General features: G+C 49.6%; 7 protein-coding genes across 7 annotated transcripts; 5 read left to right on the top strand and 2 right to left on the bottom strand.

The window, feature by feature from the left end:
• Window positions 1-536: 536 nt before the first annotated feature.
• Window positions 537-4,657, top strand: N7537_004654 (SKI complex RNA helicase subunit SKI2; the record flags this gene model as incomplete). The annotated part of the gene is made up of 5 exons (XM_056895711.1): window positions 537-766; window positions 821-3,335; window positions 3,397-3,685; window positions 3,740-3,927; window positions 3,977-4,657. 5 exons carry the CDS (start codon window positions 537-539, stop codon window positions 4,655-4,657), a joined length of 3,903 nt encoding a protein of 1,300 aa, XP_056755459.1.
• Window positions 4,658-5,026: 369 nt separating this feature from the next.
• On the top strand, window positions 5,027-9,208 carry N7537_004653 (putative nonsense-mediated mRNA decay protein (Nmd5)). The gene is made up of 8 exons (XM_056895710.1): window positions 5,027-5,281; window positions 5,344-5,422; window positions 5,495-5,955; window positions 6,022-7,399; window positions 7,452-7,583; window positions 7,643-8,188; window positions 8,244-8,540; window positions 8,599-9,208. Exons 1-8 carry the CDS (start codon window positions 5,192-5,194, stop codon window positions 8,766-8,768), a joined length of 3,153 nt encoding a protein of 1,050 aa, XP_056755458.1. The 5' UTR covers window positions 5,027-5,191; the 3' UTR covers window positions 8,769-9,208.
• A 1,305-nt stretch (window positions 9,209-10,513) lies between these two features.
• N7537_004652 (uncharacterized protein) lies at window positions 10,514-10,741 on the top strand (the record flags this gene model as incomplete). The annotated part of the gene is made up of 1 exon (XM_056895709.1): window positions 10,514-10,741. One exon carries the CDS (start codon window positions 10,514-10,516, stop codon window positions 10,739-10,741), a length of 228 nt encoding a protein of 75 aa, XP_056755457.1.
• Window positions 10,742-11,117: 376 nt separating this feature from the next.
• On the bottom strand, window positions 11,118-12,074 carry vip1 (putative actin cytoskeleton protein (VIP1); the record flags this gene model as incomplete). The annotated part of the gene is made up of 3 exons (XM_056895708.1): window positions 11,118-11,763; window positions 11,857-11,943; window positions 11,995-12,074. 3 exons carry the CDS (start codon window positions 12,072-12,074, stop codon window positions 11,118-11,120), a joined length of 813 nt encoding a protein of 270 aa, XP_056755456.1.
• Window positions 12,075-12,445: 371 nt separating this feature from the next.
• N7537_004650 (uncharacterized protein) lies at window positions 12,446-13,438 on the bottom strand (the record flags this gene model as incomplete). Its single annotated transcript, XM_056895707.1, has 3 exons — window positions 12,446-13,036; window positions 13,114-13,187; window positions 13,243-13,438. 3 exons carry the CDS (start codon window positions 13,436-13,438, stop codon window positions 12,446-12,448), a joined length of 861 nt encoding a protein of 286 aa, XP_056755455.1.
• A 972-nt stretch (window positions 13,439-14,410) lies between these two features.
• Window positions 14,411-15,988, top strand: N7537_004649 (uncharacterized protein; the record flags this gene model as incomplete). Its single annotated transcript, XM_056895706.1, has 1 exon — window positions 14,411-15,988. One exon carries the CDS (start codon window positions 14,411-14,413, stop codon window positions 15,986-15,988), a length of 1,578 nt encoding a protein of 525 aa, XP_056755454.1.
• Window positions 15,989-19,374: 3,386 nt separating this feature from the next.
• Window positions 19,375-23,088, top strand: N7537_004648 (carbamoyl-phosphate synthase (glutamine-hydrolyzing) CPA2; the record flags this gene model as incomplete). Its single annotated transcript, XM_056895705.1, has 3 exons — window positions 19,375-19,717; window positions 19,872-22,921; window positions 22,981-23,088. The coding sequence occupies 3 exons, from the start codon at window positions 19,375-19,377 to the stop codon at window positions 23,086-23,088; spliced, it is 3,501 nt and encodes a 1,166-aa protein (XP_056755453.1).
• Between the last annotated feature and the right edge of the window lie 617 nt (window positions 23,089-23,705).

Here is a 23,705-nt window from a genome sequence, read left to right as displayed (position 1 = left end):
AGTGTCACTATGAATGGGAATAATCGTACAAGGTAAATAAACATGCTGGGTGTATCAGTCTACTACAGTATCAGCATGATCCGTACAGAGGCTTGGCTATGTATAAAAGAGATGGAAACCTGAACTTTATGAATACCTCTGTTCAATCAATTTGCAATAAATTGCAGTCTCAATCAGCAACAGATAGGTGTTGCTATAGATATAAATCATAGCCCTGAATGAGAACCCCACACTGGCATCGACGTCATGGATACTGCCGGTATATACCGCCTTGAGTGTCATTGAGAGAAGTTTACCGGTTGGCCTGTTGCTGCATGGGCTCCTCCGAAATCCCTTCGAAGCACTTCGTCAGACTCATCACAGCATCAATTTCATCCATTAAATTTGCTTTCCTCACGTCAACGAACAATTCTTCTCGGTTTTGCGCTAGAACGTGAAATCGACACACACATCGGTGTGGGGTTCGGCCACTGCCGAGTCAAACATCGACATAATTTCAAATCACCGGTTGACTCTTCGACACGGTGCTTCACACCATGGCGGACTCACTGGAATCCCCAATGAAGAAGTTAGATCTAGAAGGCAAAGGCTTCGATCCTTCGACTTTCGATGCTCGTCTCGCAGACGAAGAGAATGGCAAGATCGAGAGCTTCCAAGCTCGGAAGCAAGCTCCTCAAAGTACCCAAGAGTTGCTAACAGAGCTTGAAAATGAGTTCCTGAGCCCATCAGACAAATTCAGCCCTAAATGGCTGAACACTCTCCAAAGGTAAGTAAGTATCATGTTTTCATTTGCGGGGCAGCTTTTTGACAGCTTTGGCAGACGATGGGACGTTTCGACAGATTACGCAGACCTATTCGAACTCGCCCCAACACAAACACGGACGGTGACTCGTTTCACGCGAGAGGGATTGGAAGGACGCGTTACTGGATATCAAGAGGTTACTGTTCCTGCTGCAAGCGCAACAGCCAAGAATTCCACCTCGCTTCTCCGCCGACCTGCTGGCCGCGCCGAGTTTGTTAGAGGTGCGGCAGGCTTCTTTCCTTTCGCCCCCGGGGGCTTGGACGCCATCGAGGCTTTGGCAGCAATGGAGGCCGATGCTCAGGTCACAGAACAATCGAAGAACGGGAAACAATCTGGGCTCGATCGCATCATTGACTTTGGCACCGAGGGGGGTCTTCTGACCACACCCCCTGGCTTCGATACCGGTGTTAATTTCGATGAAGCCAAATCTAAAGACGCCACCGAAGGTGCCCAAGAAGTCAAAACCGCTCTTCTTCAAGAGAACAGCGACCTCACAGTGGATCAACTCGAGGAAACTGCGGATGTCGATACAGGAGCAAAGGCCGAGCTTGATGATGTCAGTGAAGACGAAGATGAAGAAGACATAGACGCTTTGCTACCGGTTGAGTTCCCAGCACTGGAACCGCGTAGCCAGTTGCTCGCAGGAATCCACAAGCAAAAAGGTAAAGAATGGGCCCACGTTGTCGACATCAATAAGGATATTCCGAACTTCAATGAATTGGTTCCCGATATGGCCAGAGAGTGGCCATTTGAGCTCGATACTTTCCAGAAGGAGGCTGTTTACCATCTTGAGAATGGCGATTCGGTGTTTGTTGCAGCCCATACCTCGGCAGGCAAGACAGTCGTGGCTGAATACGCAATCGCCCTGGCTGCTAAGCACATGACCAAAGCGATCTATACGTCTCCCATCAAAGCTCTGAGTAACCAGAAATACCGTGATTTCAGAACTGAATTTGACGACGTCGGTATTCTGACCGGTGACGTTCAAATCAACCCGGAGGCCAGCTGTCTCATCATGACCACTGAGATCTTGCGGAGTATGCTGTACCGAGGCGCTGATCTCATCCGCGATGTTGAATTCGTCATTTTCGACGAGGTGCATTATGTCAATGACCTCGAACGAGGAGTGGTATGGGAAGAAGTCATCATTATGCTTCCGGAGCATGTCACATTGATTCTTCTCTCTGCCACTGTGCCCAATACCCGGGAGTTTGCATCATGGGTCGGTCGTACAAAGAAGAAGGACATTTATGTCATTTCAACTCATAAGCGACCTGTCCCGCTTGAGCACTATCTCTGGGCCGGGAAGAGCAAGCACAAGATCGTAGACTCCAACAAAAGATTCCTTGAGAGCGGCTGGAAGGAAGCGGATGATATTTTGTCCGGCAAAGATAAGGCGAAAGCTAAGAAGGAGGCTGAAGCTCAGGCGCAGTCGGCGCAAGCTAGAGCACCAGCCCCTCAGGGCCGGGGGCGCGGCCAGCCAGCGAATATCAGAGGTGGCCGCGGCGGCCCACAGCGTGGAGGTCCACAACGAGGTCGGGGGCAGGGCGGCGGACAGTATTCCAACCGAGGAACAGGCAACATTGCTCGCACAGGCCGTGGTGGTGGTCGTACAAGTGCGGCCCAGGACAAAAACACCTGGGTGCATCTTGTTTCGCATCTTCGCAAAGAAGACTTGCTGCCGGGATGTGTTTTCGTTTTCTCTAAGAAGCGATGCGAGGAGAACGCAGATTCACTGTCAAATCAAGACTTTAGCAATGCTAGCGAAAAGAGTTTGACACACATGTTCATTGAGAAGTCACTCACCCGACTGAAACCCGAGGACCGCACGCTACCACAGATTCTTCGCCTTCGAGAGCTTCTGAGCAGAGGCATTGCTGTACACCATGGCGGTCTCCTGCCTATCATGAAAGAAGTTGTTGAGATTCTCTTTGCTAGGTCTCTTGTCAAGGTTCTGTTCGCCACAGAAACCTTTGCCATGGGATTGAATCTTCCCACCCGAACTGTGGTATTCTCCGGTTTCCGTAAGCACGACGGCAAATCCTTCCGTGATCTCCTTCCTGGCGAATATACGCAAATGGCGGGACGTGCTGGTCGTAGAGGTCTTGACACGGTAGGGTATGTTATTGTGACAAACAGCGGAAAGGACGAGGCTCCATCTGCTGCGTCGCTGAAACAGATGATCCTTGGAGACCCGACAAAGCTTAGGTCTCAATTCCGACTGACATACAACATGATACTGAATCTATTGCGTGTGGAAGCCCTGAAGATTGAGGAAATGATCAAGCGGAGTTTCAGTGAAAACGCAACACAAGCTCTTTTACCGGAACACGAGAAGCAAGTACAGGTATCTGAGGCCAGCCTTGCGAAAATCAAACGGACACCATGTGAGATCTGTGACCTGGATTTGATGACCTGCCATAATGCTGCTATGGAATATCGAAAGCTCACAGCTGAGTTCCACACCGAGCTGCTATCGTCGCCTGTCGGCAAACGTCTTTTCACAACGAAGAGATTGGTTGTGTACCGCAAGGTGAGTTCAGATGATCTGTTGTGGTAGTACGTGGTTGGGGGAATACTGACATGATTTATAGGACGGACAACGTACTGCTGGTGTTATTACGCGCGACGGGGTTTCCGCGGGAGTCATCGGGGCGGTACCTTGTATCCAAGTATTTGAGATCGGAACCTTGAATAACAAGCGGCACCCCACCGATATTCTTCCCTTCTTGCCTATGTTCCGTCCCTACTTCCAACCACTCCCTAATCGCGTCGATGACATGAGCCTTCGAGTATGCAAAATCCCATTGTCCGACGTCGAGTGCGTGACAAACACCCTTGTTAAGATCACAAAACCAATGTGGTATCTAAACATTAAGAAAGGTAAGAGCATATTTGCTTCTCTTTACATATACAACGATACTAATTCAGGAAAAGAGTCAACCAAGTGGGCTGAAACTGAACTGTGCCAGTTCACCAACTCCTGGATCCATACAGGTTGGGATGAGATTGACTGGCAACGAATCAAAGAGATGGAAATTCGCGATATCCTCGACAAACGACAAGCTCAGGCAGAGATTGCTCAGTCATGCCACTGTCTACAATGCCCTGATTTCGTGAAACACGTGAGTATCTTATTTCTATTCGTCTGAGCCCTATACTAATGTCAAATAGTTCGAGATGCAACACGACGAGTGGCAAGTTAAAGAAAACATCTCGGAGCTGAAGCAACTGATGTCCGACCAAAACCTTCAACTACTTCCGGATTATGAGCAGCGCATTCACGTGCTGAGGGAGCTCGGATTTGTCGACGAACAATCTCGTGTGCAACTTAAGGGCAAGGTGGCATGTGAGATTCACTCCGCCGACGAGCTGGTACTGACCGAATTGGTTCTCGAGAACGTTCTTGCTGAATACGAACCGGAGGAGATTGTTGCACTCCTCTCTGCATTTGTGTTCCAAGAGAAGACAGAAAGCACACCGACTCTCACTCCTCGTCTGGAGAAGGGTCAGAAGGAGATCGTTCGTATCGCCGAGAGAGTGAATGATTTCCAAATCCTGCACCAAGTGATTCAGTCTAGTGAAGATTCCAACGACTTTGCCAGCAAGCCCCGCTTTGGTCTCGCTGAAGTTGTCTATGAGTGGGCCAAGGGAATGTCTTTCAATCGCATCACAGACCTTACGGATGTGATGGAGGGTACTATTGTTCGGGTGATCACCCGACTGGATGAGACTTGTCGCGAAGTGAAGAATGCGGCCAAACTGGTCGGCGACCCAGCACTTCACACTAAGATGGAGAAAGCCCAGGAGTTGATCAAGCGCGATGTCATCTTCGCGGCCTCTCTTTACATGTGAAGATTCTCAATCCTTAGGGGGTATATGGTTTTAGTGCCTGTACCCCTATTGGGTAGTCATGAGGCTCTCCACTGATGGAGGATTCACTTCAATGTACGTAAACCAAGACGAAGAAATGACCATGAAAGTATTAAATTCCATTGAATTTAAAATGTAAACCCCGTAACACTTTATAGAAAGTAATCAAGTAATCAAAGTCATAGAAGTAATCCATCAACCCCGAATGTTACCCAAGCCCATAGTCATAGCTCATAGTTAGGAAAATCCGTGTGTGCGGCCTCTGATTAGCTGCGGGGCGACCGCCTCCCGAGAAGTCGGGAAAATCGAAAAAAATCCCCCTCCTCTTGCAAGAACAACATCTTCTCTCCCCTCCTCTTCAAGATCCATACGATCTATTTAGGACATTCACGTCCTTTCAATCCTTGACTCTTTCCCCTCGCCCGTCTTCCATCGGCGCCCGTCCGCGTCTCCCCCCGGGGTTCTCAGTTTATTTGGAGATTTTTTGACTTTTTGGTGTTGGGGGATTGTTGCGCGATGGATGTCACAGCCCTCCGAGATCGCATTCAGTCTACTCTAGACGCGAATGCGGATATTCGTCGGCAAGCGGAGCTTGATTTGAAATATGTATGTGCTAGATCGACTGGCGGGGCACCGAACGTCAGGCTCACACGTGGTTGAATATCTAGGCCGAGACGCAACCCGGTTTTATCAATGGGCTTTTGGATATCTTGCAGGGCGAGCAGAACAATGCAGTCCAGCTCTCTGGTAAGTCTTTGGGTGTCCATATAGGTTCGCGAAGGAACTTCTGTTTCTTACTGACCCCGCTCTTTCCTATAGCTGGTGTTTACCTGAAGAATCGTATTACCCGTGGATGGGCCCCCGTTGAAGATAGCCCGCAGCGTACGCCAATTCCTGAAGCTGAGAAGCCCAGTTTCAGGGAGAGACTTATCCCTGCCTTGGCCTCGACACCTCCCAATGTCCGCAATCAACTGGTTCCCCTCCTCCAGAAGATCCTCCAAAACGATTTCCCCGAGCAGTGGCCCGGATTCTTGGATCTTACTCTGCAGCTTCTCGGCACCAATGACGCAAGTACGGTCTATGCGGGTCTGCAGTGTCTTTTGGCCGTCTGCCGTGTTTACAGGTTTAAGGCCGGCGAGAAGAGAGAGGAGTTCGATAAAATCGTGGAGCATTCATTCCCCCAGCTGCTCAGCATCGGATCTAAGCTTGTTGACGAGGAAAGCTTGGAGGCTGCGGAGATGCTCCGTATTGTGGTGAAGGCTTTCAAGCACGCAATTTACGTCGGTTTACCCTGATTCTAGTCTGCACGTGGCTAATCCATTTATACTGACTGGTTGCGGATTTAGTTTGAGCTTTCTCCATGCCTACAGACCCACCAGGCAACTGTGGACTGGTGTACACTATTCCTTCGCATTGTCTCGAAGGTACCCCCTGCGAGCTCAATGGCAGACTCGAAGGAGGAGAGGGAGATGAACCACTGGTGGAAGTGCAAGAAGTGGTCCTACGCCAACCTGAACCGTCTATTCATCAGATACGGCAACCCCACCACGATCACCAAATCCTCTACCCCCGATTACACACCGTATGCGAAGACCTTTATCAGCACTTTCGCCCCCGAAATTCTCAAGGGATACCTGACGGAGATCGACAAGTGGGTGTCCAAGACGCAATGGCTCAGCAACTCCGCACTTTCATATACTTTGGTCTTCATGGAGGAGTGTGTCAAACCGAAGGCCATGTGGGACCACTTGAAGCCGCACATGGACAACCTGATTGCCCACTTCGTTTTCCCCATCTTGTGCCAGTCTGACGAGGACATTGAGCTTTTCGAAGATGACCCATCTGAATACCTCCACCGCAAGTTGAACTTCTATGAGGAAGTGTCGGCTCCTGATGTCGCCGCCACAAACTTTTTGGTTTCCCTCACCAAGAACCGCAAGAAGCAGACTTTCTCCATTCTCACATTCGTAAACAGTGTTGTTAGCAAGTATGAGTCTGAGCCGGAGGAGCAGAAGCAGCCCAGGGAGAAGGAGGGTGCTTTGAGAATGATTGGATCGCTGGCTTCCGTCATCCTAGGCAAGAAGAGTCCAATTGCTGATCAGGTCGAGTACTTCTTCGTCCGTCATGTTTTCCCCGAATTCCGCAGTCCTCACGGCTTCCTCCGTGCCCGTGCTTGTGACACCCTGGAGAAGTTCGAGCAGCTCGACTTCAAGGACCCGAACAACCTCATGGTTATCTACCGAAACATCCTCGAGTCCATGACCGATTCCGAACTTCCCGTGCGAGTTGAGGCCGCCCTTGCTCTGCAGCCCCTTATCCGTCACGATGTCATCCGTACATCGATGCAGCAGAACATCCCCCAGATTATGCAGCAGCTTCTCAAGTTGGCCAACGAGGTCGATGTGGATGCTCTGGCTAACGTCATGGAGGACTTTGTTGAGGTCTTCTCTGCCGAGCTTACTCCCTTCGCTGTGGCACTGAGCGAGCAGCTCCGCGACACTTACATGCGCATTGTTGGTGAGCTTCTGGAGCGTAACGCCTCCAAGGGTGGTGACGAGGATGGCTACGGTGATTTCTTGGATGACAAGAGCATCACCGCTCTGGGCGTTTTGCAGACCATCGGCACTCTCATTCTCACACTCGAGAGCACCCCTGACGTGCTTCTACACCTCGAGACCATCCTGATGCCTGTCATCAGCATCACCCTGGAGAACAAGCTTTATGGTAAGTTTTTTAATCCATTAATTTCACGTCCACGTCTAATTGATTATTCTAGATCTCTACAACGAAATTTTCGAGATCATTGACAGCTGCACATTCGCATCCAAGACCATTTCGCCGTCCATGTGGCAAGCCTTCGAGCTGATTCACAAGACGTTCAAGGCTGGTGCTGAGCTGTACCTTGAAGGTAGGAGGTTCACATCAATTCCCGCGGTTTTGAACTTCTATTGACTTTTCTGCGTGCAGATATGCTCCCCGCCCTTGACAACTATGTCGCTTATGGCTCTGATATGCTGGTTCAAAACCCAGCTTACCTGGACGCCATGGTCGGTATGGTGCAGGACATCTTCTCCGACGACAAGGTTGGTGGCGTTGACCGCATCTGCGGGTGCAAGCTTGCTGAGACTCTGATGCTCAACCTTCGGGGTCACATTGACCAGTATATCCCCATGTTCATTGAGATGGCCATGCGGGTTATCGATGCCGGCGAGGCACGCACTAAGTCGTACCGCATCCACTTGATGGAGATGGTCATCAACGCCATCTACTACAACTCAGCTCTCAGTCTTCAGGTTATGGAGGCCAAGGGCTGGACCAACAAGTTCTTCAGCACTTGGTTCGCTAACATCGATAACTTCAGACGTGTGCACGACAAGAAGCTGTCAATTGCCGCGATCAGTTCGTTGCTTACTCTAAAGGCTTCCGATGTTCCAGTCAGTGTCCAGCAGGGATGGCCCAGGCTGTTGCAGGGTGTGACAAGACTCTTCCAGACCCTGCCTGCTGCTCTCAAGCGTATGTTTCCCCTAATCACCCCGTCGTGTTCCCCAGAGGCTAAGAATTTATTCAGAACGTGAGGATGCTACCAGGGAGTCCGACTTCACCCTCGATGATGAGGATGATGAGGATGACGAGGACAATGACTGGGATGGAGATGTTGAGTGGGACGAAAACGAGGTTGAAGCAGCTCTTGAGGAAGACGACGTTGCCGACGAGAGTGCCGCTTACCTCGACTTCCTCAACCAGGAGGCTCAAAAGTTCGGCTCCTACGCCGATGATGACGATGATGACATGGACGAGGAAAGCCTTCTGGAGACCCCTCTGGACAAGGTGGAGCCATATGGCATGTTCAAGCATGTGCTGCTGAGTAAGTGACATCTACGAGAGAATTTCCTTCGCGTATCACCCGCTAACCTCAATTCCAGGCCTTCAGCAAGAACAGCCCCAGCTGTACGAGAGTCTGACCAAGGTTCTCGGTCCCGAAGAGCAGCAGGTCATTCAAGGCGTCTTCCACGAAGCCGATGCCAAGGCCATGGTCGCCGCTGCTAACGCAGAAGCCGCCGCCGCAGCGGGCATGCAGGCCAACGGCAACTAAGAGACTATAACCGAGATGGATTGAGAAAAACAAAAAAAGCTTCGAATTTCCAATGCCTCGGACGCCTAGTCTCAGATTTCTTTCCCCTTTCCACATTTTCCTCACGAGACCATATGCCCATTTCATGTCTTTCCTGCCTCTTTAGATCATGTCCCATCTGCTCTGTACCTCCGTGTTTCATTCGTCATGTCTTTTTCCTGTCATGCTCTCGCTGATGTACTCTTAAAAGTCCTACCCGTGGACATTCTGCTCGAGGGCATCTCCCCTCCCACCCCCTTCTAATCCTCTTCGATGCACAGATTCCCCTGAAGACACCCTTGTTTCCTCATGATATAGTACATCAGCCATGCTACGAATGTTGGATTCCAGTTCTGGAACCTGTAGTCCCGTAGATACCAGCCACATAGGTGGACTCGGAACTGAATCCACATTTTTACAAGAACATTTTAAGATCACTCATGTAGATAGACACCTAACAAGGCACTCAGGACACAAAAGAAGGATCTCTTCAACAATATGACCATAAATTTGGTCTTTAGGGCAACATCCTTAAACCGTTCAGCCCAGACTATCGCCGTGGGATAGTTCGGTGGTCAAGACAAACTTTCGACCCTTGTGTGAGTTCCGAAGGCTCTAAATGGCGAAGCTCACTGGCATGACGTATTCATGCCAGCCCATTATCTGGAAACATGAACCCCAAACTCACCACCCTCGAGCCGGAGACGGCAGTTGGCTTGGATAGCAAGAGCCAGTTGGTCTGAGTGGATGGAGGACTACCAGGCAGGGATGGGTTATAAACATCTAGTCATGTGTCTCGCCCGTTTACTAGTAGATTATACCGAGAAAGGTCATACCTCCAAGAACGTTTTGACCTACTGTGTCGCCAAGCTGATGTGATAGCAAAACACTGTAGAAGGAAGATGTGAGGTCAAAACAAACGTGACGAATGACGTCATCTGCCTCAGAGGCACTGAACTATCAGATCCAGATGTCGGTGTGACTCCGTTTTTGGTGTCAACTTGATGATCCGCGTGTATCTACGTTATAAAACAAGGTAAGTTCTATAGGCATTCATGAGCTAAAAGCATTTCGGGGTCCATGAGTGCTGTCATGGTTTTCCCATCCACTTTTTATTTCAGTACTATATCACCGGGCAGGTAGGACGACAATGTAATGGATGGAAATGGGTAAAAAATGTAAGACTAGCTGGCCAGTGATAAATAAGGGATAAATATGGCTAGTTAAAAGAAGTGATAGTTAGAAAGCAAAGAAGTTGAGGATGTAGTTCAGCACCGATGCGCGTATAGTAATGATCTATGGCCATAATGTACAGCCTCGCAGTACAGCTAGCAATAAGCATCTTGTACACACCAGCCTCAAGGCCCATATTATATAGTTAAAAGGTGCAATATCATGTTGGGTTAGTAGGTAAAATAGGTAAAATGGAGACACCTTGTTCCAAATGCCACTCCACAACGTCATCATGATGAACACCAATGACCGGTTTAGTAACGTCAGTTGATTTCCCAGGACCAAATAAAAGGAGCACCGTTCCTTCGTAGATTTTACTGTTTAAACACAAGTATTCTATATCCATCAGTAAGCCTACATATCTACATCAATTGAAGGTCAGTACTACCAAGATCACCATCTCATCTCATACTTCATTTCCCCCTCTTAAAAATCAAGAAACTCACAATCACCCCTCTCTTTAGTACATCAATCTCAATCCTACAATATCCACAATGTCTGCTCCATACCCCGGCCGCCAATCTCCCCCTCCGGAGCGCCAATCTGGTTCCCAGCAGCAGGATACCCCCGGCTCCGGCAAGACCGACGTTGGCAAACACCCAGCACCTGAGTACTCGCAACAATCGTCGGAATACTTCAGGGATAATGTCCTGACGAGCAACCCCGAACACCCGCTAGAGAAGATTGAGGCGGATAAGTACTTTAAGGGAAAACAACATTGAGACAGGGTATTTCTTGGAAGGGTCTTGTTTTTGAATTTCGGATAATGATATCATGAAGAATAAGCTCAAATAACTACTTTGTTGTGAGTGATGTACTTAGTAAAACAATACGTTAAATCTTGATGGTGAAACCAACCTTTTATGTCCATTTGTATTGCTTATTGGGAGACCCGTAGTTATCAAAGGCTCGCTTGTTACAAGAGCCTAAAAATCAGGTTACCACACAGGCGGAAAGGAAAAAAATAAAAATAAACTATGGACACGGCATGGCATGGCGTCATGAGAAGGAAAAAGAGAAAGCAATAGACACAAAGGAAACGCGCCCAGCGCAGATATTCATCTCCTCATTAAGTTAAGACCTCATTCCCAGGATCCCTTACACCTTCTCAGAGGGCGCAGCAGCAGCCTCAGCCTGAGAAGGAACAGCAGCGGGCTCCGCAGCAGTAACACCAGGGGCAGCAGCAGGGGCAGCAGCAGGAGGGACAGCAACACCCTCAGCCTCACCAGTCTTACCCTGCTTCAGATCCGCCAGACGACGAGCCTCGGCGTGAATATCGCGCACCTGCTTATCGGTCTGAACATAAAAGTCACGCAGCTTCTGGCCGGAGGGGTGCTCCAGAGCCTTCTCGAAGTACGAGCTCAGGCCGCGCCAGCCAGTAGCTGCCTTAGTGGAGATCTTGTAGCTATCATCGATGCCCCGAGCGCGCTCGGTGGCATTGTACTTCTTATCAAAGTTTGTGAGGGCCGACGTGAAGCGGTTCGAGACTCCGTGCTTCTTGTCCAGCGCGATCGCCTTCATGATCGCATTGTCGCTCACAACGTACCCGTGCGCCAGGTACTCGGCGACAATGCGGGATCGGGGCTTGTCTTCTTGTGCGATGTGGTGCTCTTCTTCCTTGGTTTCGGTGCCTGCGCCGGTCGCTTGGGCACCGGCTAGGTCTTCGATGTTGTTGGCTGCTTCGACGTGCACGGCGGAAGAGCCGAGTTGAGTCTGGTCGAGAAGGAGGGCAGTTTTGGCAGCGCTGTTTTGAGGGTTTGGGTTAGTTTTTGGTTTTCATGTGGGATGATCGCGGGATGCGGGAAATGAGGTTGAAACTGGGTGCGGGGTAGCTTACGCCTCCTTTTCAAAGGTCACAGTGGCGGACTTTTGAGCATCGGCTTCACCAGAGACGGGAGTGATTGAGAGTGTGACAATCTTTCCGCTGTTTTAAGTTAGCATGTTGTCAAATTAAGTAATAATTGCGACAATGTACCAGAAGCTGAAGAAGTCGCGAACCTCCTTCTCAGAGGTTGTTGACGAGATGCCAGAAACATGAACGGTAGAGTGAGACATGATGTTAGGTAGAGGGGAGAATAAGAAACTTGCAAAAGAAATCTAAGCGTCACACCATTTCCCAGGTGGGATACGACTATTTATCTAAGGAGGCCTCCTGCGCCACAGGTGACGTGGTGACGTATGGCGGGGCTGTTGCACCGCCTCACATAGTTAATTTCTTTTTGTACTTTTTCCTTTAGTTTTGTTGGGCTTTTTGTTTGATTGGACTACATCATTGTCAATGCAGCTACTTGGGAAATGAATTTCACATGTCAAAAATAGGATTTCGTTGAATGTGTTTGCCTGCAAACCTCCCGGTATGAAAATGTTGGGCACTGCCTCCACAGTGGCAATCCGAAAGAATGATATGGGTTGGAATAGAAGTTGAATCAGGCATCAATGATTCTTTCAGACGGTGTGGCAGAAGCCTCACTTACTGAATCCTCCTTTTGTCTCTTTAAAGTCTGCTCCAGATCCCGCACGCGCCTCCTCAGCTGTTCGTTCTCCCGCTTCATGTATTCCACCTCCAGCCTATGATGTGTAGCCTCTTCAAACCGCGACAGCGAACCTCCAGGGGAATGGCCTAGATGGGTCTGGGATACCGAGTTCCGGTGTGGATATATGCTGCTATTATTGTGGGAGAACGAGGATAGTGACCCGATGGAGGGTCGGCGAGAGGTGAGGGATGGCTCACGACTGCGAACCGTTCGAGAATGATCTGTCTGGCGATACGGGATGTCTCGTGAGGGCGCAATTCCTGTGACACTTGCAGACTGCGGGGCCTGGTTTGCTGAAGTATGTGAACTGAGGCTCGAATTGGACCGGTTCCGTCGCGCCGAGTGAGATGCGATTGAGTTGCTGAGGGTAGGTGATGCCTGTGCGCGATCTGCCTCGTTAAATGTTGAGGTGGAGGATGCTGTCGATGCCACGGATGCTGTCTGCTGGCGGAGAATAGATAGCTCTCGAGTCAATCGATTCACCTGCGGGGGGTTTTGATGCGTCAGCGGTTGAGGGGTCCACGGGTATGTATACTTTGAGGCTTTTGGATCCCACTTACCATTGCTTCTTGCTCTTTTTCAAGCACTAGATGGAGATCCGAAGGCGTCAGCGGTTGAGGATGACGCAATGGCCCTTGTTCTGTTAGTCGAGGAGCCCAATAGAGTGACGCCTGCCACTGCGGACTTACCCTGAGCGGTACTTGTGATGCCATAATCCCCCGTTCCGAGTGGTGGACTTCCTAGAGGCGGAAGTGCTGTAGAAATATGAGAACCATGTACTGGTTGTCGGGGTGTCGGAGACTGCGATGCCATAGCGGGTGCCGACGTTGCTGCACGAGGTCGTACCATAGTAGAGTTGGAAACAGCGCTCAAGTCGGGAGCCATGACTCTCAGGTATGTTCTGATGATATTGCTTAACGGTAAGTTTGTTCCGCGCCTGTAGTCGGCATGTGAGTCAAAAGGGCTGAACTATAAGTGTTTCAGACTTGGGATAAATAACCAGTAACGGTCAGATTTCCGGAAATATAAATCAAAACACCCCTTGATGCAATTCCAGGGAGATTCTTGAAACATACCAGTTATGGGAAGGGTTAAAGGTCTCCTTTCGGGAAGGGGAATTGAGAAAGGCAGGAAGAGACAGGAAGAGAGAGATCTGAGAAGTTGGGCTTCTCTCTTGCCGTGAAATGTTTTTATCCTTTGTCGCTTTGATTGGGCCGTGCACGTAATCTGCATCAATTGGATGTACATGTACATCGTAGCTCTGGAGATAACATGGTAAACATTCCAGGCATGTAGGAACACTATGTACAACTACTTACCTATGTACATACGTACGGAAAAGCCGACACATTAGGCAAACTATCTAGTAGCCGTCTTATGACACAATTCATGGATATTTTTGTTAATCTATACAATTGTAATCCGAACAAATGAATGGAAATAGTACGTCGACATGGTGCTCGGGCCCCTTTTGAGGCATATTGGATGTCTCAATTGGAGCTATCTAGTAAATTGAACAATAATGGGCTCAATAATGGGCTCATATAATTGTCGATCAGCGTCTTTTAACCTCCTATAAGCCACCAAGGAACGTCATACTTAGCATATCATAGCCCTGGGGATGCCCACTGCAAAACAATATACTCCACTTTGGCCCCGGGAGGACCTCGGGATGATCTGCATGTTACATAAGCCTACGATCCACGAAAGAGCTGGGTAAACAACTTCGATCTCATATCACTGTGGATTGTGGCAGTGAAGTCTTCCAAGGCCTGTAAGGGCCTCAGCTTATCTCTCCAGATATTTAAGCTTACATATCCACCTAGGGTACTCTAAACCCCCCCGCCTAATGAAACCATGACCCGACCAATCTCCCCTGACGCTACCCACATTCCACCCATTCTGAAACCGCTTGCTCCTTACGTCAAGTCGCGCCAGGAAACCCTTCAAATTCGCCAGGCGCTGACGTCTTATTTGCGCTCATTCATCGAATTCGACGATCAGTCAAGCGATCATGCTCAATCTCACCTCGCCCTGTGTGCGTCGACCGATGGTGTGGCCGAAGTCAAACGGATTCCTACCGACCTCCCCGGGCTGAGAAAGGACTATCTAAAGGCATTGGCGGCCAATGTTGCGGCCCGAAAAGATTTCGCCTTGGCATCTGAGAATATCGCCTCATTAAGGCGCCAGAGGACGACCCCGGACCGCCCTTCTGACGATGCGGATCTGCAAGAGCCCGGCACCGAACTTTGTGAATACCTTGCCCTTCTACGCGATCGACGCCGCCATACCAAGCTACAGGTGTTTCAGAATTATCTTGAAGAAATTAAAACACGCGATGCGGGCAGCTTGGAGGACGTTGCCAACGATGGAGAGCACATGCTGTTGCCGGAGATAGATGCGGATGCGGGGCGCAATGGCTCTGACACGGACTTGGATGAACTAGTGCATAGCCTCGAGAGAGCAGTTGTGCGCGCGAGAACTCAATTAGACCGCCAAAAGCAATTGTTTGAGAAAGCCAAGGCACAACATGATCCTCGAGCCGAGACTACAGATGCCAAAGCAAAAGCATTACAAACGACCCGGGATGAGCTAGTACAATGGGTGGAGGAACGACTGGTTGGTCAAGGGGATCCGGATGAGAGTGTGCTCCAAGAGCTTCCTCCGGAGGAAATCGAAGAGGCCCGGCAGGGATTAGAGAATCGCAAGATACAAATTACGGAGCAATATGCCGCATATCTGCGAGCCCGGAGAGATCTCCTCGACGCGGCCTCCAGGGCTTGTCAGCCAGTCAATGTGACCCAGAAGCCTCCGTCACGGTCAACCAACAAAAACGAACTCGTCATACCAGAAATCCCACCACCCAACCCAATCGATGTTCTGTCATATACAAACGAAAACCTGATCCCACTACTTAAGATTCAAAAATCGCTGGCTCTCCAGAAATCCTACTTATCTGCCTTACTCTCAAAAGAAAAGTCCACGACCCTCCGCGCTCTCAATCGCCTAAGTGACGAATCCCACCTACTCCCCGAATACCCCACCCCCGCCCGCCAGCCGCGGGCTACTGCTCTCAGCTCGCGGATCCAGACCCAGGTCTCCGATCAGACCCCGGATGAGGTTGTGGGTCTTGCTGAAGCATGGGCATTTGCCTCTAATGCTGCAGCTGCCAACGGACGAGACTTTGTTCAGCAAAAGATCGCATTGGGTACTGAGGTTGCGCAGGACGCCCGACAGACTCTGTCTGATGTATGTAAAACCCTCAACCAGGACTTCGATGAGGTCATGCTGGAGGGTCCGGGGGACCGAGATGGGTCGGATGCATGGGCCTCCGATCCTCGCTCCGCGAAAGGGATGTCGAGGGGTGGGTCTCGGATTGAAAAGCAACCGGGTCCTTGGTCAGGTTTGAATGGGAGAGTGGGGGTTGTAGAATAATTGTGCTGCGTTGTATTTATTATAATAGTTCTCCCTAATATATAATGTGCCCTATCGGCTAATTTCAACGATATTTTAGTGTAGAGGTTTCCGATTCTAGGACATGGTATCAAACCAATTGTACATTACACTCAATTCAATTTTAACGGGATAGTTTGTTTGCTAGTAAGTTATGTGCTTATCTATAATGTTCGCCCAATGGTAGATCAGGATTCAAATATCCTCAGGGCTGGCAGTGTACAAGGCTATGTACAAAGTATATCTTAAAGTCTCACCCAAGTACTGTCTAATAAATCCTCTTAATTTCCCGCAACCATCGATAGACTCATAATTTTCACTGTATCCATTGGCTTCGATGATGATACTCCAGTAAAGGACGGCCTTTTTTCCTCCATTTGCCGTGCGCTTTTCGGCAAATCCATAGAAATCACTACTACTAGCTTCTGTATGCTCATCCTACACAGATGTAATGGCCGAAGAAGCACCTGACATTCATTGTGAGACATCTTGCCTAGGACCCTGTTAGAATAAGTGGGTTCAAGGAATTCGGGGTTTCTAGTTTCTATTTAAAGATTCTGGAGTTCTGGCTGCCATTGACGACTCTACCCGAGCTGTAAGGCCAGAAAGGATTTGTCTCAAATGTAGATCATCATATCGGTGAGGCTCGCAAGATCATCGTTCTCACAAGTGGATAGTACATACAGATACACTCGGAGTATGTACAAAGTAGGTAGGTATGTACAAATCTCGCTTCCTGCCTCACCACCCAATTTTCAGGGTGGCAGTTCGGTCTGGGATCGGCAGTTCTGTTCATTGAGGAGTTACTATCGTAGATTCATTCTATAATTCAGTTGACAATAATTGTGTAATGAGGTGGATTTTCCCAACATGATAACAGGTCATCGAACCTTGTTGAGCTTGGTCAAAGTCCGGGTCAAAGCTAGGCATAAGATGATCACTCGCTTGGGAATCAGGATCCTCAATACATACTCCGGACCTACTCTTCACAGAGCAGACTCAGTGCAGTTGAGTCTACGGTGTAGTTTCAACCTACCCTAGGAGATTGAAGGGTTGGGGCATATTGTAGAACCAATTGAAACGCTACAGTACCCATTAGGGCAACAAAAAAGTTGTTGTGTTGCCGGTTAGGATACTCCTGGTACGAGCCTGGTTTCAGTCCATAAGCTGGTCCATGAATATATCTGATTGACACATTTGAGAATGATTATAGTTCACAATGTAAAGGTTCCTAGTAAGGTTGGAACCTGAGTAGAAAAGGGGCAGATAATACGCTGATGCTTGTGATTGGCTTATATACTCCTTAAAGATCCACATAGCTATATGGATCCATGGATCGAGCTTCTCTTTTTCCAACCTTGAGGTCCACAGGTTGATGGCGGGCTTACATAACCCATACTGATCGGCCTGTGCCTAGGACCTGCACGTAAGTTGTACTTTATTTTTGACGACTCTACAAGTCACCTACTATTTTGACAGGTCTCTTCTGGGCTGCATTCTTAGCTTCACTATGGGCACGGAAACCTCTGCTTTCTCTTCAGTATCTACCGATGCAATGCATGACCACCCTGAGAGTCCTCGTCTTGGTCTTCCAGAGCGCATGTTACAAAATATGAGGTTCTATCATAATCCGGTATTGTATGTCTTCATTTCTGGTCCTGACTATTCTATCTTTGCGATTCTGATTCTGTGCTTTATATGATCACGATATGTCTTATCACATCTCCTTATGTGGTTGTTTATCCTATCTGCCTTCAATATTGTGAAGCCGCTTCATGTCGCTATCATCGTTTCAACCTTTTCTCTGCACCCTTGCTTTTCTTTTTGTTTATTAATTACCGGGCGTTAACCCGAAAGTTAACACCCCCACGATACCTACGACAAAAATGCTGCAACAAGAGAAGCAAGCAGAGAACGTTTCGACCTAAAAGGATTTCATTCTGATGTTAGGGATCTCCTATATATGCAGGTGCAACTTCTCTTTGCCCTATTATCTTATCTTATACATGGTAGACTTCGGTCAGACGAACTCGAGATTCAATATTAAATACACCCTCATTCAACCCACATTTATGCGCCCAATTCTCAGACTGATGCTGTGTTCGGGATGGCAAAAAGTAGCGGTCTATTCGTGGCCTATCCTGCGGGTTATATTTCTCCTTTTTTAGACGAAATTACCCAAGGGAGTGTGATGAAAGGCATGAATTGACGGTTCGTGGCATCATCTTTCTATCAATCATTTCGTGGATGTCTACTATTAGTAGGACCAAGCCAGGTTCTTCTCTCTTTTGATGCACGCAGTGATTTTCTAAGGGATAGTTTTAGAATTCTAGGTGCGAGGGTGTTCCTCTATATATTGATTGCTACAATTCTATACAATCAACCTTCATATTGAACGGCATTTTTTGAGAGACCGACTCTAGGAAGATAAGATCCGGCCATTCTATATTGTCTGCCTTGTCTCCCCGTCGACATCTAAACATTGTACAGGTCATACCTAGGATCTCACAAGCGGCTACAAACGGAGTTAAGGAAAATGATCACACACATCAACTAATACTTGAACCTAAGTACACTGAGTGAAGAGTGAGCCGATCACTAAGCAGCCCTAAATGATCCTAGGTGCTAATTGAGCAACAAGCACTGGTGATGAAAGATATATCCTACACACGTGACATTGGAATAACTAAGATTTTGGTAAAAAGGGAGCTTGAATCGGCGTGTTCAGGTAGCCAATTTCGGTAGCTAATTTACGGTCAATTAGGGTTGTGGTGTAATATCGTTGCTTGAAATTCAGAGATAAGAGATAGGGTTGGGGTCCGGCATCGGCATTGTCCACTGGTAGATCATCACAGAGTGACACGCATCATGTGCTTGCTGGAAGCGCCCAATTGCCTGCTATATACTCTGTAACTTCTATATGAATGACAATGCATATATGGCAAAAGATAATTACCTAGGATTTACTTAGTATACACCTGGGCATAGGATTTGGTATACATCAAAAAGATATTTGCCGAGAGAGCCCCGTCTCCACATCCAGGTTTTGACTCATCGCTGTTAAAAAAAAAATTTATAACAAAAAAAGACCAAAAAAGGGAGAAGAAAGGAACATAAAACCAAACCAACCTCTTCTATATGAATTATTAACATTCATTATTAGATCCTCCAGATCTATTCCTATCCCCAGGTATAATCCCCAATCTCCCCCCGGCTTTCCCTCGTTGTTCTTCAAAAGTGGAGCCGTATACGGTGAAGGGAACGAACCAATTAGCAACTCCTTGGCGGAAAAAAAAAGAATCCCCATCAGAGCGTAGACTCATCCTCAACACATCTCCCAGCAATTGAAACATTACCTTCGGTGCGCAATGGTTCTTGCTGCTCGATGTGGGCAGGCCGCCGCCCTGCTGCGCCAGCGTTGCATTGCTGAAACCCGCCCGGCACTCTCTCTCCGCGCATTCTCATCTCAGTCCGTCCGTTCGACGGCCTCGACTCTACGCCTACAGAAGATCCCCACGGCGCGGTCTCAGCAGCTCCGTTCTTTCTCCAGCACCTTGAACCGTCTGGCTTCTCAGCAGCCCCCGGCCGCCGAGTCTTACCTCGCTAGTGGTGCGGTGTCGACTGGTAGCAATCTCGTCGATGTCAAGAAGGTCCTCGTCATTGGTAGTGGTGGTCTGAGCATTGGACAGGCTGGAGAATTCGATTATTCTGGTAAGTTGGAACCACTTGGAGATGAAATTTTCGCCCGATTAGATCACCGCGTCAGTCCCCCATAGGGGTGTACACGGGGAACTTTTCTGCGGGGAAGCTCCTAAAAATCAATCCAAATGACAGTAACTAATCTCTTGACTGTGGGATCAAACAGGCTCTCAAGCTCTTAAGGCTCTCAAGGAAGCCGGCGTTCACTCGATTCTGATCAACCCCAACATTGCGACTATCCAGACCGACCACAAGCTTGCGGATGAAGTCTACTATCTCCCCGTCACCCCCGAATATGTTACCCACGTCATTGAGCGCGAGCGCCCCGATGGTATTCTCCTCACCTTCGGTGGTCAGACCGCCCTGAACCTGGGTGTGCAGATGAACCGCATGGGTACCTTTGAACGCTACGGTGTCAAGGTGCTCGGTACCCCCATCAAGACCCTGGAGACCAGTGAGGACCGTGACCTCTTCGCCCAGGCCTTGAACGAGATTGATATTCCTATTGCCGAATCGACCGCCGTCGAGACTGTCGAGGACGCTCTCAAGGCCGCCGAGGAGGTTGGCTACCCCATCATTGTCCGGTCTGCTTACGCCCTTGGTGGTCTGGGTTCTGGCTTCGCTTCCAACCCCGATGAGCTCCGTGACTTGTCCTCCCGCTCGCTGTCTCTCTCCCCCCAGATTCTCGTCGAGAAGTCCCTCAAGGGCTGGAAGGAGGTTGAGTACGAGGTTGTCCGTGACGCTTCCAACAACTGTATTACCGTTTGCAACATGGAGAACTTCGACCCTCTCGGAATCCACACTGGTGACAGTATCGTTGTTGCCCCTAGTCAGACTCTGTCTGATGAGGAGTACCACATGCTCCGCACTGCTGCCATTAAGATTGTCCGTCACTTGGGCGTCGTTGGCGAGTGCAATGTCCAGTACGCTCTGCAGCCCGATGGACTTGACTACCGTGTCATCGAGGTCAACGCTCGTCTTTCGCGTTCGTCCGCTCTGGCTTCCAAGGCTACCGGTTACCCGCTTGCTTACACTGCGGCTAAGATTGGTTTGGGACATACTCTTCCCGAGCTCCCCAACGCCGTTACTAAGACCACTACCGCCAACTTTGAGCCTAGTCTGGACTACGTCGTCACTAAGATTCCCCGCTGGGATTTGAGCAAGTTCCAACACGTCAACCGCGACATTGGCTCCGCCATGAAGTCGGTTGGTGAGGTTATGGCTATTGGTCGTACCTGGGAGGAGTCCCTGCAGAAGGCCATCCGTCAGGTTGACCCTCAATACCTTGGTCTCCAGGGTGATAAGTTCGATGACCTCGATGAGACTCTCCGCAACCCTACTGATCGCCGCTGGTTGGCCGTTGGACAGGCTATGCTCCACGAGAACTACTCCGTTGACAAGGTCCACGAGCTGACCAAGATCGACAAGTGGTTCTTGTACAAGATCCAGAACATTGTGGATTGCAACAACGAGCTCAAGGAGATCGGCAGCCTCTTCGGCCTCAAGCAGGAGATTCTGATGAAGGCCAAGAAGCTCGGTTTCTCTGATAAGCAGATCTCTCTCCTTGTTGGATCCACCGAGGATGATGTTCGTGCCCGCCGTAAGTCCTTCGGCATCACCCCTTGGGTTAAGAAGATCGACACCCTTGCTGCCGAGTTCCCCGCCGACACTAACTACCTCTACACCACCTACAACGCTTCTTCCCACGATGTTACCTTCGATGACCACGGAACTATCATTCTGGGCAGCGGTGTGTACCGTATCGGTAGCTCCGTCGAGTTCGATTGGTGCGCTGTTAACGCCACTCTCTCCCTCCGCGAGATGGGCAAGAAGACCGTTATGATCAACTACAACCCCGAGACCTACTCCACTGACTTCGATACCGCTGACAAGCTGTACTTCGAGGAGCTCAGCTACGAGCGTGTCATGGATATCTACGAGCTCGAGGCCGCCAGCGGTGTCGTCGTCTCTGTCGGTGGTCAGCTGCCTCAGAACATTGCCCTACGTCTGCAAGAGAGCGGTGGTGCTACTATCCTGGGTACCAACCCTCTGGACATTGACAAGGCCGAGGACCGTCACAAGTTCTCCTCCATCCTCGATAGCATTGGTGTCGACCAGCCTGCCTGGAAGGAGCTGACCTCTGTCGCTGATGCCGAGACCTTCGCCGACACTGTTGGTTACCCCGTCCTGGTTCGTCCCAGTTACGTCCTGTCTGGTGCCGCCATGAACGTCATCTACGGTGTTGATGAGCTCAAGGAGAAGCTTCTGAACGCCGCTGCCGTTTCCCCCGACCACCCTGTCGTCATCACCAAGTTCATCGAGGGTGCCGAGGAGATCGATGTGGATGCCGTCGCTTCCAACGGTAAGCTGCTTGTCCACGCCGTCTCTGAGCACGTCGAGCCCGCTGGTGTTCACTCCGGTGATGCCACCCTCGTCTTGCCCCCCGCCAACATCCCAGAGCCCATTATGGCCCGCGTCAAGGAGATCGCCGAGAAGGTCGCCAAGGCCTGGAACATCACTGGTCCCTTCAACATGCAGATTATTAAGGCCGATCAGGAGGGTGCCGAGCCCGCGCTCAAGGTTATTGAGTGCAACCTGCGCGCCTCCCGCTCCTTCCCCTTCGTCAGCAAGGTCCTGGGTACCAACTTCATCGACGTCGCCACCAAGGCTCTTGTCGGCCGTGATGTCCCCGAGCCCGTCGACCTCATGAAGGTGAAGCGTGACTACCTCGCCACCAAGGTTCCCCAGTTCTCCTGGACCCGTCTGGCTGGTGCCGACCCATTCCTGGGCGTCGAGATGTCCTCCACCGGTGAGATTGCTTGCTTCGGTAAGGATCTGGTTGAGGCCTACTGGTCTTCCCTCCAGTCCACCATGAACTTCCGCATGCCTGAGGCTGGTGAAGGTATCTTGCTCGGCGGTGAAATCACCCAGCCCTACCTCGCCAAGATTGTCGAGTACTTGAACCCTCTTGGCTACAAGTTCTTCGCTGTCAACCCCGCGGTCAAGGATCACCTCGAGTCCGCCGCCAACGTCTCCGTGCAGCTGATTGAGTTCCCCAAGAAGGACAAGCGTGCTCTCCGTGAGGTGTTCCAGAAGTACGACATCCGTGGCTGCTTCAACCTTGCCAAGACCCGTGGCAAGACCCAGCTTGATGAGGACTATGTCATGCGTCGCAACGCTGTCGATTTCAGCGTGCCTCTCTTCATGGAGCCTAAGGTATGTTTCAAGTGCTGATGCCCATAATGATTCAAGTTACTAACCGATTCTCTCTACAGACTGCCGTGCTCTTCGCTCAGTGCATGAGTGAGAAGCTGCCCCGAGGCGAGGGAATCCCCTCCGAGGTCCGCACCTGGTCCAACTTCGTTGGCGGCAAGGCACTGTAAATCTCTTAATCTTTTTGCACAAAGTGACAGAAAAACAGAGAAGGAAAAAAAAAAAAGCCCCACTATGTCGAGGTAAAGAGAGACAGGATGTTAACATCTCTTTCCGCTCGATAACCCCTATGACCTCCCCGGGTCCTTCCGTCATGACTTTCGAATATAGGACAGGATCTAAACTCTCTGTATGGTGTAGTGGGTAGGGCAAACTTGTTGATAGATGGCGCGCATTGTCGTTTCGGCCTTTTTTAATTATTGTACTCTCGGATTGGAATGTTGTCTTTTCCTTATGAATTGTTGAATTGTTCTTCATCTCTACACTCTACTCTACGGCGAATCAAGGTTGGATATAGTTGTGTAGTGCTCATATTTCCCTGATATACGAATTTGACCGTGTTTTTAAGATTTCTTCTCTGTACTCTGTACTTGTGTATATATTCAGGGTCTTCAATATTATCTCATTTTCAGGGGCTTAGCCACAATATCCGTCGTTAGGGCTAGGAGGGGCTTGAGCCTCCTCCGGGCGCCAATTAGAAGTACATCGGATGTCTCACTTGGAAGGGGGCCCCCCTTGTGATAGCACTTTTGGCCAACTCTTGCGACCAATCATCCCAATTTATGGC

The sequence above is a fragment of the Penicillium hordei genome (assembly GCF_028827395.1).
Source record: "Penicillium hordei strain IBT 12815 chromosome Unknown utg000002l_segment0_segment0, whole genome shotgun sequence".
Taxonomy (NCBI): domain Eukaryota; kingdom Fungi; phylum Ascomycota; class Eurotiomycetes; order Eurotiales; family Aspergillaceae; genus Penicillium; species Penicillium hordei.
The sequence above is the reverse complement of the archived record's forward strand: the minus strand, read 5'-3'. Positions and strand labels throughout refer to the sequence as shown.